Source organism: Terrapene carolina, unplaced genomic scaffold, assembly GCF_002925995.2.
Source record: "Terrapene carolina triunguis isolate 2854851 unplaced genomic scaffold, T_m_triunguis-2.0 Scaffold32862, whole genome shotgun sequence".
In the NCBI taxonomy this organism is placed as follows: Eukaryota; Metazoa; Chordata; order Testudines; family Emydidae; genus Terrapene; species Terrapene triunguis.
The window spans coordinates 562224-585300 of NW_020697213.1; the positions used below are offsets into that span (position 1 = coordinate 562224).

At 52.1% G+C, this 23077-nt stretch overlaps 2 protein-coding genes across 2 annotated transcripts in view; one reads left to right on the forward strand and one right to left on the reverse strand.

Annotated features, from left to right (window-relative positions):
* Nucleotides 1-533: 533 nt before the first annotated feature.
* On the reverse strand, nucleotides 534-11177 carry LOC112118525 (RNA-binding protein NOB1). The gene is made up of 9 exons (XM_024216884.2): nucleotides 11077-11177; nucleotides 8589-8721; nucleotides 7516-7649; nucleotides 5228-5299; nucleotides 3994-4137; nucleotides 3572-3790; nucleotides 2584-2681; nucleotides 1893-2037; nucleotides 534-1200 (listed from the first exon to the last, which is right to left on the reverse strand). The coding sequence occupies exons 1-9, from the start codon at nucleotides 11137-11139 to the stop codon at nucleotides 931-933; spliced, it is 1278 nt and encodes a 425-aa protein (XP_024072652.1). The 5' UTR covers nucleotides 11140-11177; the 3' UTR covers nucleotides 534-930.
* Nucleotides 11178-11333: 156 nt separating this feature from the next.
* Nucleotides 11334-23077, forward strand: part of LOC113409370 (NEDD4-like E3 ubiquitin-protein ligase WWP2) — an 84772-nt gene continuing 73028 nt past the window's right edge. The window contains exons 1-4 of the mRNA XM_026663193.2: nucleotides 11334-11383; nucleotides 19884-19968; nucleotides 21972-22119; nucleotides 22443-22564. Of these exons, the coding sequence (XP_026518978.1) occupies nucleotides 19899-19968; nucleotides 21972-22119; nucleotides 22443-22564 (340 nt within the window). The 5' untranslated portion in view covers nucleotides 11334-11383; nucleotides 19884-19898. The remainder of the gene's footprint in view (nucleotides 11384-19883; nucleotides 19969-21971; nucleotides 22120-22442; nucleotides 22565-23077) is intronic.

Below are 23077 nucleotides of genomic sequence, written 5' to 3' on the forward strand. Positions count from 1 at the left end.
TGCAGGTAATGGCTCTCAGGCCCAATGGGATGGGTGGCTATTGTCCATCCTACGCTGTGTGTACAGAGCACAGAGTGTAGGCAAGCTGCCCTGGTGCATGCAACGCTTAACTGTCAGTGGGGTTGTTCTTCTTGCAGTGAGACAGAAGCTGGATAGGTGGCCCAGCCCGCATCAAGAGAAGCTGTCACCCCTAACTCTCCAGCATCAAACTATCTCAGCAGCTCACACCTGGGAGCCGGAAGTTGTGGAAAAGCATGTGGCTGCCTCCTGCTGCACTCACTGGCTCCAGCAACAGCATGGGCACCCGTGCTACCATGACAGCACAGTGGTAAGGGATCCGTAACAAGGACAATGTGTACCTCAGACACGACCACCCCACTTGGTCTCTTAACGGGACCCTGAGCATTGGCTGCATTTCCAGCATCTTCAGGCAAGGGCCAATATGGGGCCAAATTCTACCCTTTACTACTTCCACAGATGGTTCAGTCCACACACATGTAGCCAACAGCTCCAGGCCCTTTTCCACTTGAAGTGAAACACATGGAATGCAATTCCCTTCTTTATTAAACATGCTGAAATACAGCTTGGGAGAAGCAGCAGGTTTGCTTTTCAGATCCAGTTTGATGAAGTACCACCTTCTTTCCTCCTGCAGCTCAGCATCCTCATCTCAGCAAATCACTTAACAGGCCCAATGCTGCTACTCAGCCACAGGTGTCTCCTGGCTTGTTAGACGGCCGGCTGAGCAGAGAAGCAGTGGCCCAAACCCCCTCGGAATCCAGCCAGCACAGCAAGCTTTGGAATCACACGGGGATGCCCTGTGACAATTCTTATCCTTCTGAGACCAGACATGAAAATGTGGCATTGCTTATTGCCCCGAGTCAACAGCCTTTCCCTCATGATGCAGCTAGATCACAGCGGGGTCCCCTCCCTTCATCTCTTCCTCACAAACTTCTTGGTCGCTGCGTTGGGATTCATGCGCCGCCGGCCTGCACCCAGAGCTGCATCCCGGATCTGCAGGTTGGCTGCACGGCTATAGATGTCGTTTTCTGCGAAGGGAGAAACCCCTGCAATGTAATCCGGGTCAAAGACATTGGTTTTCTGCCTTGCCTTCCGGGAAAGCCGCTGCTGAGGAAAGTGCTGGTCCTCAGCCAAGTGGGGGTTGCTGGTGTGTTTCCCCCCTTGGGGAGCGGGCAGCGAGTACTGTGGGAGAGAGTAAGAGTCATTAAGGAGCAGAGTCCCCTTGCAAAGCCAGGACACTAGATGGAGGCCGGCTCCTCCCAGGAACTCATCCCCAAATAGTGAACTCAAGCAGTGATCTGTGAAGTGGTGACTGGATCAGTCTACGTACCTGCATAAGGCACCAAAATTTAAGATGGGGGCTCTTCTACCTAGCAGACAAAGGCAGAACAATGGCTCGACGTTGAAGCTGAACAAATGTAGGCCAGAACTAAGTGAGGGTAACTAACCACTGGAACAATTTACCAGGGTCATGGTGGATTCTCCAGCACTGGAAGCTTTTAAATCAAGACAATGTTTTTCTGAAAGATGTGCTCTAGTTCAACCACAGCTACTGGACGCAGAAATTAATTCAGGGAAATCCTATGGCTTCTGTTACGCAGGAGGCCAGGCCAGATGATCACAGTGGTCCCTGCTGGTCTTAATCTGAGAAACTCCTTCCATGCCAACAAGCCATAGCACAAGTGAAACAAACCCCTGTATTGTTTCACCACTGGAGAGTGAAAACATCCTCAGCAGGTCTCTGTGCCTGAGGCTCCAAGCCATTAACAAGAGACCAAGTGGCTCTCACTCAATGTTGCTATGATTACTAGGCTGTGTCATGACAGCAGACCAGCCAGCATGTTGTGCCTAAGTCCCGATGATGAGCTACTCACCCGAAGCCCTCGTGTGTTCAGGACTTTTGGGTTGCGGGAGAAGTGCATGTGGAGGGTGCCATCAGCACCCACGCTCACTGCAACCTTTTTCAGTGTCTTGTTGCCACAGTGCGGACAGAAGACCCTGGTCATGTCAGACGTTGTCCTAGAAAACAGAAGTGGTTCAATGCTCCAGTATCACAGGGTGGCTCCACAGGCTGCAGCCCTCTCCACAAGCAGGATTCTAGCAACCGGACGGTCTGGGCTATTGAGAGAGGCTGGAGCCAGTCCTCTGTGCACAAGAACCAGAAAGAGGAAGGCGACCCACGGAGCTAGGTGAGGCGCTGGCTTAATGCACCTGTTTTTCATTACTGGAGTCTCAGGACCTAGGTCACACTCTGAGTGAGTTTGTTCAGTCCCAACTTAACCTGTGACTGGCATTTATCCCCCAGATACTCCGCCACACAAGCTGGATAAAGCGGCAGTCCCTGCTCTGAGGAAGCCCAGGGCTAAGAGGGGATAGTACTTGTTAGGACTGAGATACCGGGGCTTAATTGTCTTGGGAAAGCTTCCCCCTGTCTGCACTCAGCTGTGTTATTTAACATTTATACTGCACCACTCAGCTGGCTAAGCACCAATGACCCCCCTGACACCTCCCCGGCAAGAGCAGCGCTGCTCTTCACCAGCAGGTTCCGATGCTTGTGACACGTACTTGAAGCAGCCATGACAGCGTAAGATGTAGCTTCTGGCTTGCCGGATCAGCATGCCATTCATTGCCAGCACATGGAGACCCATCTGGAGCAGAACGTTCTGCAAGGAGAAGGAACAGCCATGGGGAAAACCCTGTAGGAGGAACCTCCAGGCAGCTCTTAGAGGCACCAATCAACCTACGAACAACAATGCACGTTGACAGAATTGTAGCAGAGGGCAGGTCTCTGAGACAGAACCAGCTTTGCGGATGGCCTAAAGATAGTTCTGGGAGGAGTTGTATGGCCAAAGCAGGGGTAAGGCACTATTGCTCCCCAGTACAGCTGAAGACACTCACTGCAACCTTGGAGTCTTGTTACCACAGTGTAGACAGAGTCCACAGGGGTCCATCTCGGCCAGGAACCTCTCTCTCAGGGGCCAGTATCTGCTGCAGCAGAAAAAAGTTCAAGACACCTGGTGTTGGGCAATTTATGCAATAAACTGCCCATCGGGGTGTGCGTCTCTTCCTAACCCCTATTAGTTAGGTTATTTTATGCCCTAAAACCAGATATTGACTCTATTTACCTAGCTTGGGTGGGGCCCATCTCTTCTCTAGAGCCAACTAACCAAAATGCCATCTGCAGTGAGGCGACAGCCTTTGTTCACCCCTTTTCTCATTGTGCAGGCAAGTGCATTACAGGGCAGTCGAGTGCAGATCTTTCTGGCATTCCACTCCTGTGCTGGGGGCTTCAGGCGTCTCCACTGACTCCATGTTAAAAACTGACCATTGATTCCTGCCCTTTCTGCCCCAGCCAGTTTCAGACCCAGGCACTTTGCTGGTTTGGAAAGCCCTAATGAATTACATGCCCTAGTTCTTCTCCTTTATCCGTTCTTTTGCTGACTTGCTCAGTGATGTCCAGCAGAGACAGAATCTTCCCTTTGCAGAAGACCCGCTGCTTTGGCTCCCATTCATCTAGGCATGTTATAACTGCAGTCACACAGTCCCTCCTTACCTGCATGGCAAAGTCTGTGGTCACGCAGCCGACCTGTACGTTGGCAGGAGCATCACCATGCCCCATACCCTGCTGGATCCGTTTGATGTTGTCAGGAGTTATCCAGCCTTCTCCATCATCACTGTCCCCTTCACTTCCGTCCTCCCCAGCATTTTCCTGATCCTCCCCAGACTGGAGACTCGCCGGTACCTCTGGGCTAATGGAAACGGTGTCAGCTTTCTGGAGGGCGAGAGACACTCAGTCAGATGTGGCCTATGCAGCACCTAGGCAAGTGAGATGAGTGATGCCAGAGAAGGGGGCACCAACCTAACAGCCACAAAGCTAGACAGGAGTGAGCCAGCAAGAGAATCCACAGAAACCAGGGAGCAAGGAGGCAGCAGCTGAAATGAGCTGGGAATTAAAGAGCGCCCTGTGCCTCTCACCTGCAGCTCCTGCAAGTCCTCTTCAATGCTGGGCAGAGGGGTCCTCCAGTACAGGAAGGAGCTGAACTCTGGGCTCTCCTCTGCTGCTGCATGCAGGCCACGTTCAGATGTGGACAGACACGCATCTTCCTCCAGGTGCTTGGACTAGGTTTGAACAAATAGAAGAAAGTTAGTGGGACACAGGAAAGTGCCTGCGTGGTTGATCACTGGGGGGAGGGCGTGGGGCTGGGTGTACGTGCGTGCCAACTCTGTCCCTCTCTCGGACTGCAGCTCCCTGGCATGGAAGGGTAAGGCTTTGTATTACGCACAGCAGGCTAGAGGCACAAGTAAAGGTGCCTATGTAGTAACATTGTTAATGTTCCTATTGTTAGTTAACTGTTCCCATTCTCGGTTAATTCCTGCAGGAGCATAAAACCTGTGCAAGTTTTAAGGCCCCTACATGGCCAGAGTGATGTGGAGCGTTATTATAAAGGACAGTAAGGGAATCCTCAGCTAGGAAAGTCTATGTGCTTTCTCGCTTTTTTCTTGTGCCAAAGTGGCACAATGGGGTTAGATTACAGCTCAGGATTTATTTTACTTATCCGTTAAAAAAAAAAAGGGGGGGGGGGACTTTTGGGCAAATAAAACATTTAACAAGCAGTCAAAATGTCAGGACAATCAAAACCAAGCCCTTCCCAAAGTACCCAGCCAGGTCCAGGCCAATGATTTGCAAAAACTGTATGACTTTCATGTGTGAAAGTCTGAGCAATTTAAAATGACTTTTTTTTTTGGCCGTTTGGTGTTCTATAATGCAATTTAAATGAAAAACCCTGCATTCCAGTTACAATCCTGGAATTAGTTACCAAGTGTTTGTAACTTAACTTTCATGTGTTTAGGAAATGCTGAATAGTTAGTTACTTTTTTCTGTACTGTAGTTTAAATATATTACCAAAACAATTGAAACTGGTGTGATTATGTTGCATTATTTTGACAAATAAAATATGCAGAATTTTTTGCAGAATTTTGAATTTTTGGCACAGACTCCCCCCAGGAGTATATTCTGCTATTGACTTGTGAGATTTTTGGACAAGTCCCGAACCGCCCCCTGCCTCAGTTTCCCCAGGATACAAAGATCTCTACCTACCCCATGGGAGAGGATGAGCCTTCATAAGTGTGGAAGGCTCTTTTCCGCCCCATACTAGCACCTTTCATGGGAGGATACGAGAGCACTACCATAGCTAATGCAAACAGTTACCTTGGAAGGCAGGTGGAACCCAGCGACATGAACAGGCGCCTCTGGATGCTGTATGGTGGAGCTCAGCTGAACCTGCAGGGGATTAAGAGCAACAGTGAGTTTGGCAGGCAGAGCAGAATGTACGACTAGGGCCGCTTTGGGCTAGTTCCTAAGCCAGCAACACGGGGATGGCCTGGGGCATCTCTACAAACCCCTCCAACAATGGAGCTTAGTTGACTGACAGTTTTCCAAACCGGAATGGAAGGTGTTGATTAGCAGGCAGCTGACTGCGCTTTAACCGATGGCTAGAAACAAACTGTTACAGCTCTGTGTTCAGTCCCCAGGATCTCTCAACTATGTAATGTTTACACTACAAGGCAACTTGGTTCATAAGCTGTGCCCCAGAACTTGGAGGTGAGGGATAGAGTGGGGGGGTGGAGATGAGGGGCACACCTTATGAATCCTCTCTGGGCCAAATCTGGGGTTTATGTAGCCCCTTTATGTAGCTCTGTTCTTTCATCCAGTGTAAAGGAGCCAGAGTGGGGTTATAGATATCACCTGTAGTGTGGTCATAAAAAGTGACCGGCTTCTAACGGGTAAATCTTTATGATTCAATAGTTTATTAACGGACAGCTGTTTACATGCATCATAATGTATTTAATTTTTTGCTCTATACATTTTATAGAAACTGGAATTATTTGGAGGAAGGGTAGGGGGAAGGGGACTATAGCCATGGGGCCAATCCTGCAAGCTGTTTGTTCACCTGGGCTATGAGGGAAAAAAAAAATAGTACGTGATCATGGAATTAGAAAACGTATAACAATAGACAATCACAAGGGGGCACCATTTTTATTCTGGCATGTCCTAACTTGAGTGTTTGAGTTTTACAATCTTAACATTCTTTTAATGCAGGTTTATTAGATTACTCCTGGGGGAATTCTGTGCCATTGCATGTGTGCATAATTAATAAGTTGTGCCTATTTTTATTTTTTTTGCACAGAAAAAAAAAGTTTCTGCTGAAAAGTTGCTGCAGTTCTGCCTTTTGCCCACCAGAGAGTGCTGTGCCAATAGAACACAGCAGCAACTCCCAGCCAGCTAGGGAAAAGAGAGTCTGCAGAGCCTTCTTTGCAGCGGGCCAGGTCAGAAGACAGGGGCTGTGGAGTGCTGTGGACGAGGAGGGGGGAAGGTCAGACTGGGGCTCATAAGGGGTAGTGGGGGAGGACAGACTGGGGCAGAGACTGAATGGGAGTGGAGGCATAGGGCCATGGTGGGAGGGGAGGTGCAGGGCCACATGGTGATGGGGGAGGGGGTGCAGAGCTACATAGGCACAGAGGGTGGCTGGGTCGGGGTACAGACAGATAGGGATGGGGGGAGTGGGTGTCTGAGTAGGGGTGGAGGGACACATGTGCCTGACTGAATCTGAGAGACTAGGGGTCAGCCAGGGTCTGCATGGGGGAAGCTCCCTAACAGTCCCTCCCTACCCCCCAAAAAACCTGTTCCATACATTTCCCACCCATACCCAAAAACCCTCCAAGTTCACACCCAGGCTCCTTCCCAGCAATTTATTTCCCTCTCTCTCAGCTCCTCCGTTACCCTGACTCCCCTCAGCCTTGCACTGCTTCTGGGGGGTGTGGGAAATAAGTTTCTGCATTGTAGTTTAAATGAATTATTACCCAAAGTTCTGTATGAATACGCCTAATAAGGAATCTATTTGTCAAACATTTTCTGAAATTTTTTGTCTGTATTGTTAGACATACTTGCTGACACATTTTGAAATAAATGACCAAAAATAATTAACATAAGAACAGCCAGACTGGGTCAGAACAAAGGTCCATCTAGTCCAGTATGCTGTCTTCCGACAGTGGCCGATGCCAGGTGCCCCAGAGGGAATGAACAGGTAATGATCAAGTGATCCATTCCCAGCTTCTGGCAAACAGAGGCAAGGGACTCCATCCTGGCTAACAGCCACTGATGGACCGATCCTCCATGAATTGAAACTGGTGTGATTATATTAGGTAAAATATTACATCTGATTACACAAGTTCTCTAATGCAGCCAGATATTTCTTAAAAACAGAAGAGCTTTTTGGAGACCAGACAAAAAGGTGACATGGCACCAGGCCATGACAGTAGATGCAGACTGAATTTTACATCAAGAATTGGGATTAAACATCCCCCTCACTTTTCTCACGACTATACACCCTCACCAGACACCTTTGAAAAGCCTATTCACGCATGAAGGCAGTAATCCTGAAGGACCTACCCAGCACTAGAGTAATGGATTGGGTCTGTCACTCCAGGGGAGTTTACCTTTTTTTCTGGCTCGGTCTTCAGATGAGCCACCCCAACAGTCTCTGCCTCCAACTGGTAGGTCAGGGCTAGCACCTGAAGATCTGTGGCTGACAGACTGGGGTAGTCACCCGTCTTCTTTGAAAATTCTGTCACTATAACAAAGGGAGAGTGCCGTCATTGGGTGAGTCCAACGGTTAGCAGATACATGGATACTAACGAAATTAGAACTTTCAGAAAAATACAAAATACAGAGGTTGGGTTGGTATCTGTATAGGCTGCTTTTTCACTTGAACCATTCCCATCTATTGAGAATTCTTCCCATAGCCCCCATCCTCTTAAGGGCATTTTCTCTTTAAATCTCACCCTAAAAGCTTTTCTCGCAGGCCTACAAGTAGCTCTGCGTAAAAGGGTCTGTGCCACTCTATCAAAGAGCATTTATCTGCTGAGCTCAAGAATATTTGGAAAGAATCCAGACGAAGCATCACTTTTCTCTTGAAAAGTGACAGTAAGGTTGTTTTAGGTTCAAGATGTGGGTTTTAGTAGTAATGGGCTAAGCAGATCAAAGACTCCTACAATCGGTCATGCCTCTCCTCATCCATTACTGCCACTACACTCATTTAGATGTGACAATGATCTCCTCTGTGGAATGTTTGAAATAAATTCCATGAGAGTAGTTTTATTTGAATGCTAACTTTCTCCCAGAGGGATTTCAACCCAAACACCACAGCCTTGTGCTACTGCATGAGAACTAGGAAGCAAAAGTAATTAGAAACAAAAGTAAAAACTGACTATTCTGCTGTCCTGGGTGGGGTGGGGAGTAGATTAACAGCATGAATGGTGAGAGTATGTTGGGACTCTTAAAATTGTTAGTTTCAATCACAGGAGCAGGAGTTAATAAAGAAATGGGGCTTTCCTCCTGACAGTGGCTCTAAGGCTACGGTTAACGGAATCCAGGCACACTTCCTATGACAAAAAAATACCTATTCAGAGAAAAGCTGTACAAGTGCCAGGACAGGCAGGAAGGACACTGAGTTAGGAGCAGGCAACTAAGCTAACGCTCTGCTAGTTGTCCCCAAGGCCAGCTCACCTACCTAGTTTAACGTACTCAGGGAAGGGCTGTTTGAAGTGAAGCTGGTAGGGCAGCACGGCCAGTCGCCTCCTGGTTTCCTTGTCCCGGATTTCACTGACCACCTCCTTAATAGTGTAAATGTTTCTACCGAAGTCCTGTTGTAGGAGACACACAAGAATTCCTGATATTAGGAACAAACAGACAAATGACTCTGATTCCAAGGCCAGAAGGCACATGGGGATGCCCATCCCCACAGACAGCACGGTGTGGTTCCAAAGCAGCCCCATACACAGTGCCCATCACCATGGAGCCAGGTGGTGAAACACCCCAACCTCCCCCTGCCCCACAGATGGGAGAGGGGCTGCCAGACTAGGGGAAGGCCTGGCTCCCCTGCTCTGTAGCCACTGCCTGAGACAGAAAGACACTGTCTTGGTGGGGCCACTGGATGATCAAGGTACTAAAGGAACAGGCCTTTCTGAAGTGATTAGAAAGGAAAGTAAAAACTGACTATTCTGCTGTCCTTAGTGGGGTGGGGAGTACATTAACAGCATGAATGGTGAGACCTAAATGAATTATTTGCATCAGCCTTCACTGCAGAGGATGAGGGAGCTTCCCACACCTGAGCCATTTTTTTAGGTGGCAATTCTGAAGAACTATCCCAGACTGAAATGTCATTAGAGGAAGTTTTGGAACAAATTCATAAATTAAACAGTAATAAGTTACCAGAACCAGATGATATTCACCCAAGAGTTCTGAAGAAACTAAAATATGAAATCACAGAACTATTAACTGTGGTATATAACCTATCACTTAAAGCAACATCTGTACAAGATGACTGGAGAATAGGCAATGGGATACCAATTTTTAAAAAAGGCTCCAGAGGCGATCCTGGCAATTACAGGCCAGTAAGCCTAACTTCAGTACCAGGCAACTTGATTGAAGCTATAATGAAGAACACAATTGTCAGAAACATATGAGCATGATTTGTTGGGGAAGAGTCAACATGCCTTCTGTAAAGAGAAGTCATGCCTCATCAATCTCTTAGGGTATGTCTATACTACCGCCGGATCGGCGGGCAGCGCTTGATCCTGCAGGGGTCGATTTATTGCATCTAGTCTAGATGCGATAAATCGACCCTCGAGCTCTCTCCTGCTGACTCCTGTACTCCACCACCGCGAGAGGCACAGGCAGAGTCGACGGGGGAGCGGCAGCAGTCGACTAACCGCAGTGAAGACACAGCAGTGAGTAGGTCTAAATACGTCAACTTCAGCTACGTTATTCACGTAGCTGAAGTTGTGTAACTTAGATCGATTCGCCCCCTCCCCCCAGTGTAGACCAGGCCTCAGAATTCTTTGAGGGTCAACAAACGTGGGGACAAGGGTGAATAGCGAATATAGTGTACTTTCAGAAAGCCTTTGACAAGGTTTCTCACCAAAGGCTCTTAATAAAATAAGCAGTCATGGGAAAAGAGGGAAGGTCCTCTCATGGATCAGTAACTGGTTAAAAAACAGGAAACAAAGGGTAGGAATAAATGGTTGGTTTTCAGAACAGAGAGAAGTAAATAGTGGAGTGCCCCAGGGGTCTGTAAAAAGGGATAAACAGTGAGTTTGCAAAGTTTGCAGATGACATAAAAATACTCAAGATAGTTAAGTCCACAGCAGACTGCAAAGAGTTACAAAGGGATCTGACTAAACTGGCAACAAAATGGCAGATGAAATTCAGTGTCGATAAATGCAAAGTAATGCACATTGGAAAACATAATCCCAGCTACACATACAAAAAATGGGGTCCAAATTAGCTGTTACCACTCAAGAAAGAGATCTTGGAGTCGTTGAGGGTGGTTCTCTAAAAAAATCCACTCAATGTGCTGCAGCAGTCGAAAAGGGAACAGAATGTTGGGAATCGTTAAGAAAAAGGGATAGATAATAAGAGAGAAAAGATCATATTGTTGCTCTATAAATCCGTGGTACGTCCACACCTTGACTACTGCGGGCAGATGTGGTCGCCCCATCTCAGCTATACTGGAATTGGAAAAGGTTCAGAAAAGGGCAACAAAAGCGGATGACGGCTGGGAACCGGTTCCGTCTGAGGCGCGATTAAGAGGACCGGGCCTGGCCTGGGCAGGCGGGAAAGGAGACAACTCCGGGGGATGTGACCGAGCGCGGTAAGGCCGGGCCCGGGGAGGGCTCTGGACCCCTTCCCCCAAGGCGCGGCCGGCCCGGGGAGCCCCTCGCCGGGGTGCGGCGAAGGCGGGTTCGGAAGAACGAGGCGGCTTCAGGGAGGGGCCACGGGGCTCCCGGCTGTGCTGCGGGCACTGACTGACCCGGCTCCCGAGCCTGGGGGCGGGAAAGGAGCTCGGTAAGTTCCCGAGCCTGGGCCCGCCCCGGCGCTGGTGCCCTCAGGCTCCGCCCGGCCACGGGGGCGTGGGTCTGGCCCGGCCCGGCCGTTCCCGCCTCCAATAAGGCCCGGCTCGGGGCGAGCGTCCCCAGGCCCCGCCCCGCCGCTGGTACCTGGAGCGGCGCCCCGCGCAGAAAGGCCCCGGCGTCCGCCACGACGTGCTCCACCGCCGCCATCTTGGCCCTCGCGGAGTGCGCGGCCCTGCCCCACGGCATGCCGGGAGCGGTAGTTTTTGCGGGGCCGCGGTGCATGCTGGGACGGGCGCTGTTTCGTTGCCGTGGTGCACGCCGGAAGCGATGGTTCTCGCTGGCCCCGCACGCAGCTGCCCCGTGACACATTTCCGGGCTCCGAGTCAGGTGGGGAGCCGGTGTCACATGATCGCGATCGCAGGAGCCGGAAGTGGAGGCGAAGCCGTCGCCGGTAAATACGGAGCGGGCAGCGGCGCGGGCTTGGCGGGCGGGAGGCGGGCCCGGGGGCTCGCTCCGGCCGGCCGGGCACACGGGAGGGGGCAGCCCGACTCCCCGGCCACGGGCCTCCTGCTCCGGGAGTGTGGGGCCCGGGCCGGCCGAGGCGCCCCGCTGGGGACGGAGGGAGCCCCCGGCCTGGGAGCCGGGCGGAGTGCCCAGCCCAGCCCGCCGTAGGGCCGAGCCAGGGGCTGCTAACCCGGCTGTCCTGGGCCCCGGGCCAGAGCCGCCCCGGCTAGGGCTCGGCGGCCAAGGCCGAATCCCGGGCGCCCCAGCGGGGGCAGAGCGACTTCCGCTCCCTCCGGTGCGACGGGGGCGGCGCTGCTACTCCCAATGGCCACGGCGTTGGGGCGGGGGGGAGGCCTCGTCCCTTGTCCTCCCCCTGCAGCCTGTGGCTCCTCGGGGCTGCTGAGCCGGGGGTCTCCCTGTTGGGGTTTGTGGGGTGCCCCCTCCCGCCCGCCCTGCTGGAGAGTCTCCGCGAGTCTGGGCGTCTGTGCCTTGCTAGGCAGCCTGGGTCCCAGCCCTTTGCTGAAGGAATGGATGGGCTTCTAGAGAGGCCGTGACCCGCTCTCAGATAGGAAGTGAAAAGGGGCATCCTGGTGTCTGAGCTCCACGGGGATAAAGTAGCATTTTACACCTGACACCACCTGAGTGAGGCGGGTCCCATTCGAAAGCTTCGGGGGGGAGGGATAGCTCAGTGGTTTGAGCACTGGCCTGCTAAACCCAGGATTGTGAGTTCAATCCTTGAGGGGGCCACTTGGGGATCTGGGGCAAAATCAGTACTTGGTCCTGCTAGTGAAGGCAGGGGGCTGGACTTGATGACCTTTCAAGGTCCCTTCCAGTTCTAGGAGATGGGATATCTCCATTAATTTCTATTTCTATTTTTTTTTAGTCTGACTAGGGCACAAATAGGCCACTTGGCATCAGCATGTTGTATTGATGTCTCAGCCTCATGGCCTTTCCAGCTCCTTGAATCTCAGCTGGGTGCTCCTTTCCCTTTCCCCTTGCTGGCTTTCCCTCTATTTCTCTGTGGTAGGCGAGCTCTCTGTCCCACCCCAAAAGCAACTCACTCATCTGTCACCTCACCTTCCTAATTAGTATGCATAGGTGGGTCTTTTGCCAAATTAGGCTCTGCCACGCTGGTTAGCCCCCTTTTCGCAAATATTATGCTTGATCTGTTGTTGAGCTTCATTCCTGGCTCACATTCTATCTGTCTTTGGCCAGGGTAGCATTAGTTGGGAAGGAGTCTCCTGTTACTCTGACCTCTGTTCCTCCTTGAGAGAGCTACAGTCCTAAACAATAGGTGGTGCTGGTTCAACATGTGCACGAGTGGCTGGTAACTGGCAGCTTTGCAGTTCCTCTGTACCGAGATGGGAGCTGAGCTGGCTGCCTGCCAACTTCCGTCCTTCTTTGAGGCTAAGGGTATGTCTACACTACAGGATTAATCCGAATTTAGATAATTCGAATTTGGGAAACAGGTTGTATAAATTCGATTGTGCGTGGCCACACTAAGCACATTAATTCGGTTTTTAACCACATTAATTCGGTGGTGTGCGGCCACACTACCCCATTACTTTAACCACAGTAATTCGGTGGTGTGCGGCCACACTAACCCTAATTCGAATTAACAAAATCGATTTAGGCGCTACTCCGCTCGTCGAGGTGGAGTACAGAAATCAATTTTAAGTGCCCTTTAATTCGAATTAACTGGCTCTGTAGTGTGGACGGGTGAAGGGTTAATTCGGATTAACGCAGCTAAATCCGAATTAAAGTTGTAGTGTAGACCAGGCCTAAGAGCCAGTGGGCTCCTCTTTTCAGCACTCACATGGCAGCAGACTGGGGGGAGGCAGCAGAAAAATAACTTGTTAATGTCTTTCTCGCTTATGGGCACAATTTAAGAATATACTAATAGCCTCACTGGGTCAGACCAATGCTCAGTCTAGCCCAGTATCCTGTCTCTGACAGTATCAGTGTTTCAGGTCATGTACATTATAGGGCAGTTGGATCCACCCCGTATTCCCCTCCTAGCTTCTGGCAGTCAGGGCTTTAGGCTTGCCTTAAGCATGGGGTTGCATTCCTCACTCTCTTGGGAAATAGCCATTGATGGACCTTTCGTCCCTGAACTTATCTAGTTCTTTTTTGAACCCTGTTATACTTTCATTGCCAGAGGATGTTGTGATGGCCAAGTTCCACAGGTTAATTGTGTGTTGTGTGGAAAAATACGTTCTCTGGTTTATATTAAACCTGCTGCCTATTATTTTCATTGGGTGACCTCTGGTTTTTCTATTGTGGGAGAGGGTAAATAACATTTCTCTCCCCCCCCCACCACCATTTATGATTTGATAGGTCTGTATCCTATCCCCCCTAGCCATCTCATTTCTAAGCTGAACAGCACTCATCTCTCTAATCCAGGGGTAGGCAACCTATGGCATGCGTGCCGAAGGCAGCACACAAGCTGATTTTCAGTGGGACTCTCACTGCCTGGGTCCTGGCCACCGGTCCAGGGGACTCTGCATTTTAATTTAATTTTAAGTGAAGCTTCTTAAACATTTTAAAAATCTTATTTACTTTACATACAACAATAGTTTAGTTACATATTATAGACTTATAGAAAGAGACCTTCTAAAAATGTTAACATGTATTACTGGCACGCAAAACCTTAAATCAGAGTGAATAAATGAAGACTCAGCACACCACTTCTGAAAGGTTGCCAACCCCTGCTCTAATCTTTCCTTGTATGGAAACCATTCCATAGCCTTGAACTTCTTTATTGCCCTTCTCTGAACCTTGTCCAGTTCCACTATATCCTTTTTGGGCTGGGGTGACCAGAACTGGGCAGAGTATTTAAGTATTCTGAATCTACAGATAGTTCCATGGCTGCTTCTCAGAGCTTCCACAGGAGTGGAATGAGTCCTGATTCATCTTCTCTGTTTGCAGTGTTGCTGTTCCAAAACCCTGGGGACATCAATGAAATTGACACAAGGGGGTCAATTTAATTCTACTGTTCCTTGGGGAAAGTGCTAAGCAGCAAAGGCAGGCATTGGAGCTGTCTTCTGGGGGTGGAGGGGAGAGGTGGTGCAGCAGATATTCTTTGCCCCTACCCCATTGCAGTAGCCAGGCAGCTTTTGAGTTGTGGTGGGGAGAGGGAAGAAAGGGAGTGAGGCCATCCCTCCTGGAAGCAGGTCAAGGTTTCAGGTGTGTGACACCTCATTTACTTCGAAGCCAGAAGCTGATCCGATTCCAGCCCTGCAGTATGTTGTACATGTGCCCTGGGCAGGGCCTGTGTATTCTGTGGCCATGGAATTTGTTGCAGGCACCACACCCCACCCCAGCATGTGCTCCAGAGTCTGACTTCAATTTGCAAACCTCTTTAGCCCCTCTGGCTGTGAAAAGCAATGCTTGTTGTCTGCAGGCTTGGCAAGTCAGCTTGCATCAGTAGCCTTGAGAGTTGTGAACTGTCCCATTCATATCAACAGTTCATTAGCTTTTAAATCTACCAATGGCACGGTAATGTTTGGCTGTTTCACTGTTAATCACTGCAGCAGAAACGTGCTCATTCCAATGTCGCTCACTATCTCAGGTGCCAAAAGCCCTCAGCTTTGCTCTGACATCTCTGGGCACTTACGTGTTCTCAGTAGAAAGCTTTGGTGCATGCTGAAAATGTAGCGGTGGCATAAAAACTATTGAACTTGGTTACCTCACTAGCTGCATTAATCCAGGTAATGCAATGGAAGAGAGAGGGTCAGGCAGTGCTTACGACTAACGTGACCAGGTGTCCGGTCAAAAAGGGACCCTGGTGGCTCCGTTACCACTGCACACCGGGCCATTAAAAATCCGGTCGGTGGTGCTAAGGCCGGCTAGTCCCTACCTGTCCTGGGGCACCGTGCTGTGCCCCAGAAGCGGCTAGCAGGTCTGGCTCCTAGGTGGGGGGGAGGGGCATGGGGCTCTGGGGGTGGTGCCTGTGTGCGAGAGTGGCGCGTGGAGCCTCCTGGCCCTCCTGGCTAGGACCCAGACCTGCTGGCTGCTTTCGGGGCACATGCAGTGCCAGGACAGGCAGGGAGCCTGCCTTAGCCCTGCTGCTGACCGAGGTAAGCCTGTGCCCCAGCCCTGAGCCCCCTGAAACCCAGAGCACCCTCCTGCACCCCAAACCCCTCATCCCTGGCCCCATCCCAGAGCCCGCATCCCCAGCCCAGAGCCCCCTCCCACACCCTGAACCCCTCATCCCCAGCCCCACGCCAGAGCCAGCACCCCCTCCTGCATCCCAATCCCCTGCCTAAATCTTCAGCCCCCTCCCACATTCTGAATCCCTCGGCCCCAGCCAGGAGCCCCCTCCTGTACCCCAAGCCCCTCATATCCAGCCCCACCCCAGCCAGAGCTCTCACCCCCTCCCACACGTCTACCCCAGCCCGGTGAAAGTGAGTGAGGGTGGGGGAGAGCGAGCCACCGAGGGAGGGGGAATGTAGCGAACAGGGGGTGGGGCCCTGGGGAAGGGGCGGGGCTAGGGTGTTCAGTTTTGTGCAACTAGAAAGTTGGCGACCCTACTTCCAACGCGCCTTCAGGGCTAGAAGACCTGGGTTCCATTGTCCTCTCTGCTGCAGTCTTCCTGTGTGACCTTCTTAGTCACTTCGGCCTTGTCCACAGGTGAGTTGTGTAACACTTTAACTGTACTGCTATTGTCAAAGCAGTACATCCCCTCGGAATGTGCATGCACGTAGATCTGTATAAAGGTGCTTTATAGCCGCAGAGCTATTCTGTGCTTAGATGCTGCAGTAAGGGGGGGCCGGGCCTGGAAGTGTCTAGGATAGAAGGATACCGTGTGGATTGGCTTCTTCACCTCCTGTGTAATTCCATGCAAGTCCTCATTCTGAATGTGCTGGGAGCTGCTGCAGAAAGTCCACCTACTGCGGCAGTGCGCTGCTGAGAGCAGGCAGTGTTGCTGCGTGCAGCCTTCTTGCTAAACTGAAGCTAGGAATTCAATGCCAAATGCAGTGGCCTGTGAGCAGGCATTAGTTACGCATGCGCTTTATGCAGAGTAGCTTGAATGGGGTAGAGGGGCCAAAGCCTAGGTCACAAGTGAGGGCCAGTTGGTTCCCAGTCTTGTACATCCCAACCAGCTCATAACTTGGTGGCATTAGGGGTCTGCAGAGGGTTTGGACCTGGGATGAGATGCTGACTTAAGGAGACGTATTTCTATTCTCTAACCCTCTGCTCTGCACAACCACTAAATATCCCGTGTTGATCTCGGGGGAATGGATGTTTGTCCTTGGCCAAAATGACCCCTCGGTTCTGTTGTGGTGTGCCGCCTGGATGCTGCTTCCACCCCAGAGGTGGCTGTATTTCGGTGGTGCTCTGTGAATGTAGCTTGTGAAGTGCATTGGGATCTGTCAGGGTGAGCTACAGACATAAAATGCTGTCGTCGTGTTATCCGTCTGTTTCCTAACTGTGCAAGTGCTGCTGCTTGTGTTGGTCATATGGGACTATTTATAAAGACTTCTGGATAACCCAGGGTAGTTTCCACTTGCCTGAGCCATGCTGCAGAACTGACAATGAGGACAGGAGACCCATGGCCCACAGAAAGAGCCTGCTCTGAATCCCAGCCTTCAGGACTCATTAGGGAGGGGCCATCCAGTGGGAATCTCATCTGGCGGAGCTTGGGATCCAGCCAGTCGAGATCTTAACAGTGAGCCTGGACCTACGTGGAGGCCACCTTCTGGAACTAAACCCTAATGAGAAAGGCCTGGGCTGCCCTTGAGGGCTCCCGACACTCTCCCATGTGATGCCTGGCCCCTCATTTCCTCTGTAGTAACCTAGAATCATAGATGCATGCGTAGGACCGGAAGGGAGCTTGAGAGGTCATCTAGTCCAGTCCCCTGCACTCAAGGCAGGACTATGTAATAACTAGACCAGAGGTTCTCAAACTGGTCTGCGGATAGTTCCCTCTAAGGAGTGCCAGGGCGGCTGCACGCGAGAGAATGAAGGGCCACCCACCTAACTAGTGGAGCCGAGCAGGCGTGGCTCCACTAATTAGGTGCCTGGACCCTGGAGAAGATGCACTTGTAAGGTGAGGTGGTGGCCTTGGGGGGAATAAGGGGTATGTGGGAGGGGGCAGTGGGGTGAGAAGAAGGGAGTGGGGGGAATTTGGGATGTGCAGGGCTGCGGCAGCCAGAGAAAGAGGTGACTTTCCCCAGCTCCAGGCCTGCGGCTGCCGTGGAAAGATGGCCCTTCTTCCCAGCCCCAGCCCGGGGGCTGCTGCGGCGGGGGAGAGAGGGAGAGACCCCCCCTCCTTCCCAGCCCCAGCGCGGGGGCGGGGGGGGGGGGGGGGGGGGGGGGGGCCCCCCCCCCCCGCTCCTTCCCAGCCCCAGCTCGAGGGCTGCTGCGGTGGGGGAGAGAGGGCACATCCATCACATTAGAAAAGTAAAACTACTGATATTAAAATATGAGTTGTGTGCTTTTGTTTGTAGAACAAAAAAAGTTAATTATTATTGAGTTTTTTTTAATATAGCGCTTTTATCCAAAGCACTTTACAGTAGTTAGCTAACAGTACAAACAACATTTGGAAAGATCATTAAGTGGTCTGCCGAGACCCTCAGCAATTTTCAAGTGGTCCGCGAAAAAAAGTTTGAGAACCACTGAACTAGACCATTCCTGACAAGTGTTTGTCGTGTTAATCTTGTTTCCGTAGGGGCTTTCCTAAAGGATCCTCATGCTGTTTAGTCACATACACTAGTCACGAACCAGCCAAATGCAGCCAGCATCCCTGTTCAGTGGTGTGGGGCAGAAAGGGAAGGCAACTGTATCCTCTTAGCCCCGGGGGACACCTCTCTCCCTGTGCCATGCTGTCAGAGTTGTGATCAGCAGATGCCTTTGAGTTTGATCACCCGTCATCAAAGGAGGGGCCTGCCGGCTGAGCAAGCTCTGTACTTTGGAACGCTCTTCCTGAAAGGTCTGAACTAGCCTGAGTTTATTGCCCTTCCCGTGCCAGGCACTTTGCAAACCCCAGCTGCTGTGGGCATTGGCCACGGGCTGAGGGGAGTGGAGGTTGGGGGTAAGCAGCCTATGTCACTTGACTGGTGATTGGTGAAGTCTGAGGAAGGGGAAGAGCTGCTGCTTTGGCTGGATCTGCATTTGTTCCGTGTTTAAAAGTCAAGGGCATGCAGAGCTTTCGACAGGAGCCCTGTGCAGTATGTATGAGACCGGAATGAAAAACGACCAGTCGACTAACCCCGAGGGTGCTTATGGCAGTAGAACGTGGACCTTGAGTGGTTGTGCAGGGCAGAGGGTAGATGAGAAGACACATTTCTATTAAGTCAGCATCTCAGTTCAGACTGGCCTGACCTCCTGCTATCCCAGCTCCAAACTCCTGCCCAGACCGAAACAAAGGTGCCAGGGGCTCTTTAATGATCCCTGTTGTATTAATTTAGACGGAGTAAATGGGCCAAAGGTGTTAACATAACCCTGTCATTGTCCAACAAAAAACAGTGCTACACAAGGTATATAGAAATCTCGTGCCTGGCCAACAGGTTTTAACCTTTTATTAAAGAAAGAAAAGAAGGAAAACCAGTTAAGGCCCTGGAAATGTCAAGTATGAACTAAGGCTTCCATCTGAACAATGTCCCTTGTTCCTGTACGCTGGAGAGAAAACCCCCTTCCTGTTTGAGATGGCATCAAAGACATCAGGACTGCCCTTGTGGGGAAAAGAGACGCTAGCTGGGCTGGAGCTGCTGCTATAGTCCAATCCCGTTTCCTCCCAGGCGGTGGTTGGGATTTAGCTGCAGCTGGTCTGGGTGGCCATGTTCTCTGGGTCCCCCTCTCTGGTCCGGGCTGGTCAGGACATGTCTCAGGATTAGGATGACGAATGCCCGGGATCCCAGGAGATGGTGGGAGTGGAAGCCATGATGGTGAAGCTCACTTCAGTAGCCTCTGTCTGTGGTTCTCTCTGTGCTATCGAGGACTCAGAAAAGGAGTGGGGTGTGGAATAGCCCATCCCCTTATTATGTGTCCAGCAGTTAATCCTGATATCTGACACCCCAATGTTCATTCATAAATTTCTCGGTCCATATCTTCTGTTTTTACCAACCATGTTTTCAGCCTAGTGCTTGAACTATGTGGCTCTTTGTGGGGACTTATTTACACTCTCTGTCTCTTTGGCTCTCTTCCACTTCTTTATAACGTTCTTTATGGAAAATAAGTTGACCTACTTTGCATGGTCAATTCCTGAACAGGCAGAAGTTAGAGACCAATTCTCACAACAGCTGTAGAAGATGGCCGTACCCATGCAGCAATGTTGCTCCCCCAATACCACATGAAGGGGGTGGTTCACTGCTGGTCCATTGTTGAATCCCCGACCCACCGGGGTCTCCCGTCCTGGTAGTGACAGGATCCCTGGAGATCCCAGCCCCGAGGTAGCCTGGCTGTAGCATGGAGCTGTACTAAGGTGTTGTGTGTCTGTTTTCCAGTCCCATGGTGATGACATGGCATCTGCTAGCTCCAGCAGGGCCACGGCAGGGCTGGCCTGTGAGAAGTCCCAGCTCACTGTGAAAGGTGAGTAGAGCTGCAGTGGGCGCCCGGGGGTTGTGAGGTGGGGAAGCAGGCACTCTGTCTAGGCCAGAAGCTTCTGGTCCTGCTGGGGAATGTGGATTTTCAAGTGTGGCTTGTCTTGTCCTAACTTCCTTCTCCAGCAGCCCAGGCAGCCTGTCAGCTTCAGACAAGCCATGCTTGTCAGTGACCACCTGCTCCCCGGGGGAGGGAGATTGCCCTAGTCCTGGACTCCTGAGCCTGTGGCTGGGGGGAGTAATTGTCGAGTGAAGGCTGCTATTGCACCAGTCCAGCCAGAGACTGGGTGTGCCCAGGAGAATGCAGGGTGTCATGCCGTCTGGAGCAGCCCATGACTGTGAGCGCCTACCTCTGGGGAGACTGTCAAAAACAGGACAGACACCCTGTCTCAGGGTGCTCCACTCACTGCTGGGCTGGTGCCTCCTCCTGGCCACTCTGGGTTAGCTCTTGAGGTCAACACCCCAGTCTGCGGTTTGCATGCCGTCACTCCAACTGCGGTCCGCAGCTCCTCCGGCTCCAGGACCCTCAGTGTTGTCTTTGTGACTTAGCCCTCTGGCTAGGTGACTGTGTTCCCCCTTCTGGGGTTCAGTCCATCAGCACTGCTAGGCAGTCTGCCCCGTCACTGCCCCGGTGCCACTTTCGCAGCAGCTGACAGAGGAACCCGGACCTGCCCTCATCTCTGGGTTCTAGTTCCTCCTGTCAGCAGTTCTGGGCTCATCTCTCTGCCTTCCCTGGACTGTTTCCTACCTCTCCGGTTCCCCTTCTCTCTCTGGGTGTGGCAGCTCCCAGAACCCTCTTCCCAGGAGTGGCTGCTGTCTGCCTTCCTGCAGCCTTCCCAACTGTCCCCAAACACTCCTCCCTCTTCCCAGGGAGTGACTGCCCTTTCTCAGCAGCCCAGTCTGTAGCCCACTACCTGGCTTTACAGGCCCTGCGTGTTCCTGCACCTGTGAGCCTCTCTAATTAGCTGCCTCCAGCCTAAAGCTCCCCTGTTTGCAGCCTAATTAGCTGACTGGGCCCACCTGGCCCACTCAGCTGTTGCCGGGCTAGTGTGGGGTGGTGTGTTCTGTAACTAGATTTCACCAAGCCAGTAACAAATGTGAACTTCTGAATCATTATAAGTCTTACCATGGAGAGACAGGAGCTGGCATCTGGCCCGTCAGCATCACACCTGGACTTCACCCCAATGGGCCAGTGCAGCAGAGTGCAGATTAAAAGATGTGTTCTTCCTGGTGCTTCCCCCTGGGTCAGGGAATTGGCAGCCTCGTAGCCCCAGACATGTGGGGAGTTGGGGGAGGAAGGATGGGGTCTTTCCATAGCATCCCCTGCTGTGAAGGGCTCATCCAGAGGAAAGCTGGTAACCAGCCTTCTAATCCCAGTCCCTGAGCTGGTTCTGCGGGCAGAGGCAGAGCCAGGGAGGCTATCTCCTGGAGGATGCATTCCCTATCGTCAAACCTTCAGCCTCTTGGGGCTTCCTCTGAAACTGGTGCTGGTGAATGGGGCCAGGCTGGAAGGTCTCCCTGCATGTCCAGACAATGTGAGCCTTGGGAGCTGGCTGGCTGCCTGCTCGGCTCTCCCCTTCGCCCTCTGTCCCGGGGCCGTCACCAGTGGATGCCTTGGTCTCCTTGGCTTTAGGGGAGGTGGAGTGTGTGCAGAACTCTGTTAAGGCCACCAGAGGGCTCCAGATACCTGGAACGGCTTCCCTGACTTCTGTCGGCACTTCTTTTCACACGGCTCCTGTTTTTTATTCCCTTTTTAGGGTGCCCTTCAGGGTGGGGGGATTTCTGGGTCCCAGGTTGGGGGGCCTTGCCTTTCCCGGGTCTCCAGGACATGTCTCCCTGTCTGGCCCATGAGACCCGGCTGCCAGTAGTAAACCTTGGGCCCTGGTTTCTTGGGCTGGCGGCTGCTGTGTGGCATCTGGGCCTCTCTGGGTGGGGACAACTTGCATATTGCCTGCAGCTGCGTGACTCTCTGCCTCTTCCCCCTCTGCCTAGTTGTGTCAGTGAAACCCAAGGTGCACAGCCGCCAGTCTCGGATCAACTCCTACGTGGAGGTGACGGTGGATGGACTTCCCAGTGAGACCAAGAAGACAGGGAAGCGGATTGGGAGCTCTGAGCTGCTCTGGAACGAGATCCTTATCATGTAAGAACCCCTGGGGACTCCAGGGGGTTGGGGCTAATGCAGGCACCCCAGAGCTGGCACTGAGCTCCCTACTTCTGCACTGGGTCGTGCTGCGTAAGGAAGCCTGGAACGTTTGCCACTGGCTGGAAGGGGCTTAGGGTGCACACTCAGGTGTGCATGTGCTGTGCTGGATGGAGAAGCTAGTGGGGGCCTGGGTGTTCCTAGGGCCTTGCCCTGGCCTCTTCTCTGCCCTCTGTGCCTGGCATGCCTGGTCCTGCTCTGCTAGCTTGGCATCAGAGAAGCAGGTGGGGAGCTGACAGCCCTCCTCTTGGTTTGCCTTCCAGGAACGTCACAGCTCAAAGCCACCTGGATCTGAAGGTCTGGAGCTGCCACACCCTGAGGAACGAGCTGCTGGGAACGGCTTCCATCAGCCTGTGTAATGTCCTGAAGAAGAATGGTGGGAAAAGTACGTATGAGTGAAAGCTACTCTGGGGCCCTGACGCCTGGCCTGGCCTTTGCTTTCTTCCTGAGCCTCATTTCCCTGTCTGGAGAAAGCAGGGAGCGGCTTGTCATGGGGGCTGGGGCCTCCTCAGCTGCTGGCATTGGGCAGCGGCACCTTCCTCCCCTTGGTGCTACCATCTCGCCAGCCGGCTCTAGCCGTTCCTGAGCTCACTCTGCCTCGATCCTCCAGTGTGGTCCTGCAGGATTTCCTGCCTCGGTAGGTGTGTGCCATGGAGAAGGGGTAGCTGAATCCCTGGCCCCGGGAGAGAACAAGGCGTCCTTGTGTGAGGCTGGGCGGGCCTGTCGGGTGCTCGGGGCCGGTGTGTGATGGAAGCCATACCTTAATTGGCCAGGGTGCCACTGCCGGCAGGGAAACACAAACTTCGCAGCTATTTGCTGCCATTTGTGGTCACCAGAGTGTGGCCCATGGTGGTGGCGGCTGCATAAAGACCTCCATTCAGGGCCTGGGCTGTGCTAG

Bases quoted from the DNA above. Each gene is read 5' to 3' on its own strand.
- LOC112118525 (XM_024216884.2), bottom strand. From the start codon at position 11,139: ATGGCGGCGGTGGAGCACGTCGTGGCGGACGCCGGGGCCTTTCTGCGC. The intron at 5,300-7,515 runs GTAAACTCCCCT...AATCCCCTGCAG, and splicing joins AGACCGAGCCAGAAAAAAAG to GTTCAGCTGAGCTCCACCAT. The intron at 4,138-5,227 runs GTAACTGTTTGC...GTTCAAACCTAG, and splicing joins GGTTCCACCTGCCTTCCAAG to TCCAAGCACCTGGAGGAAGA.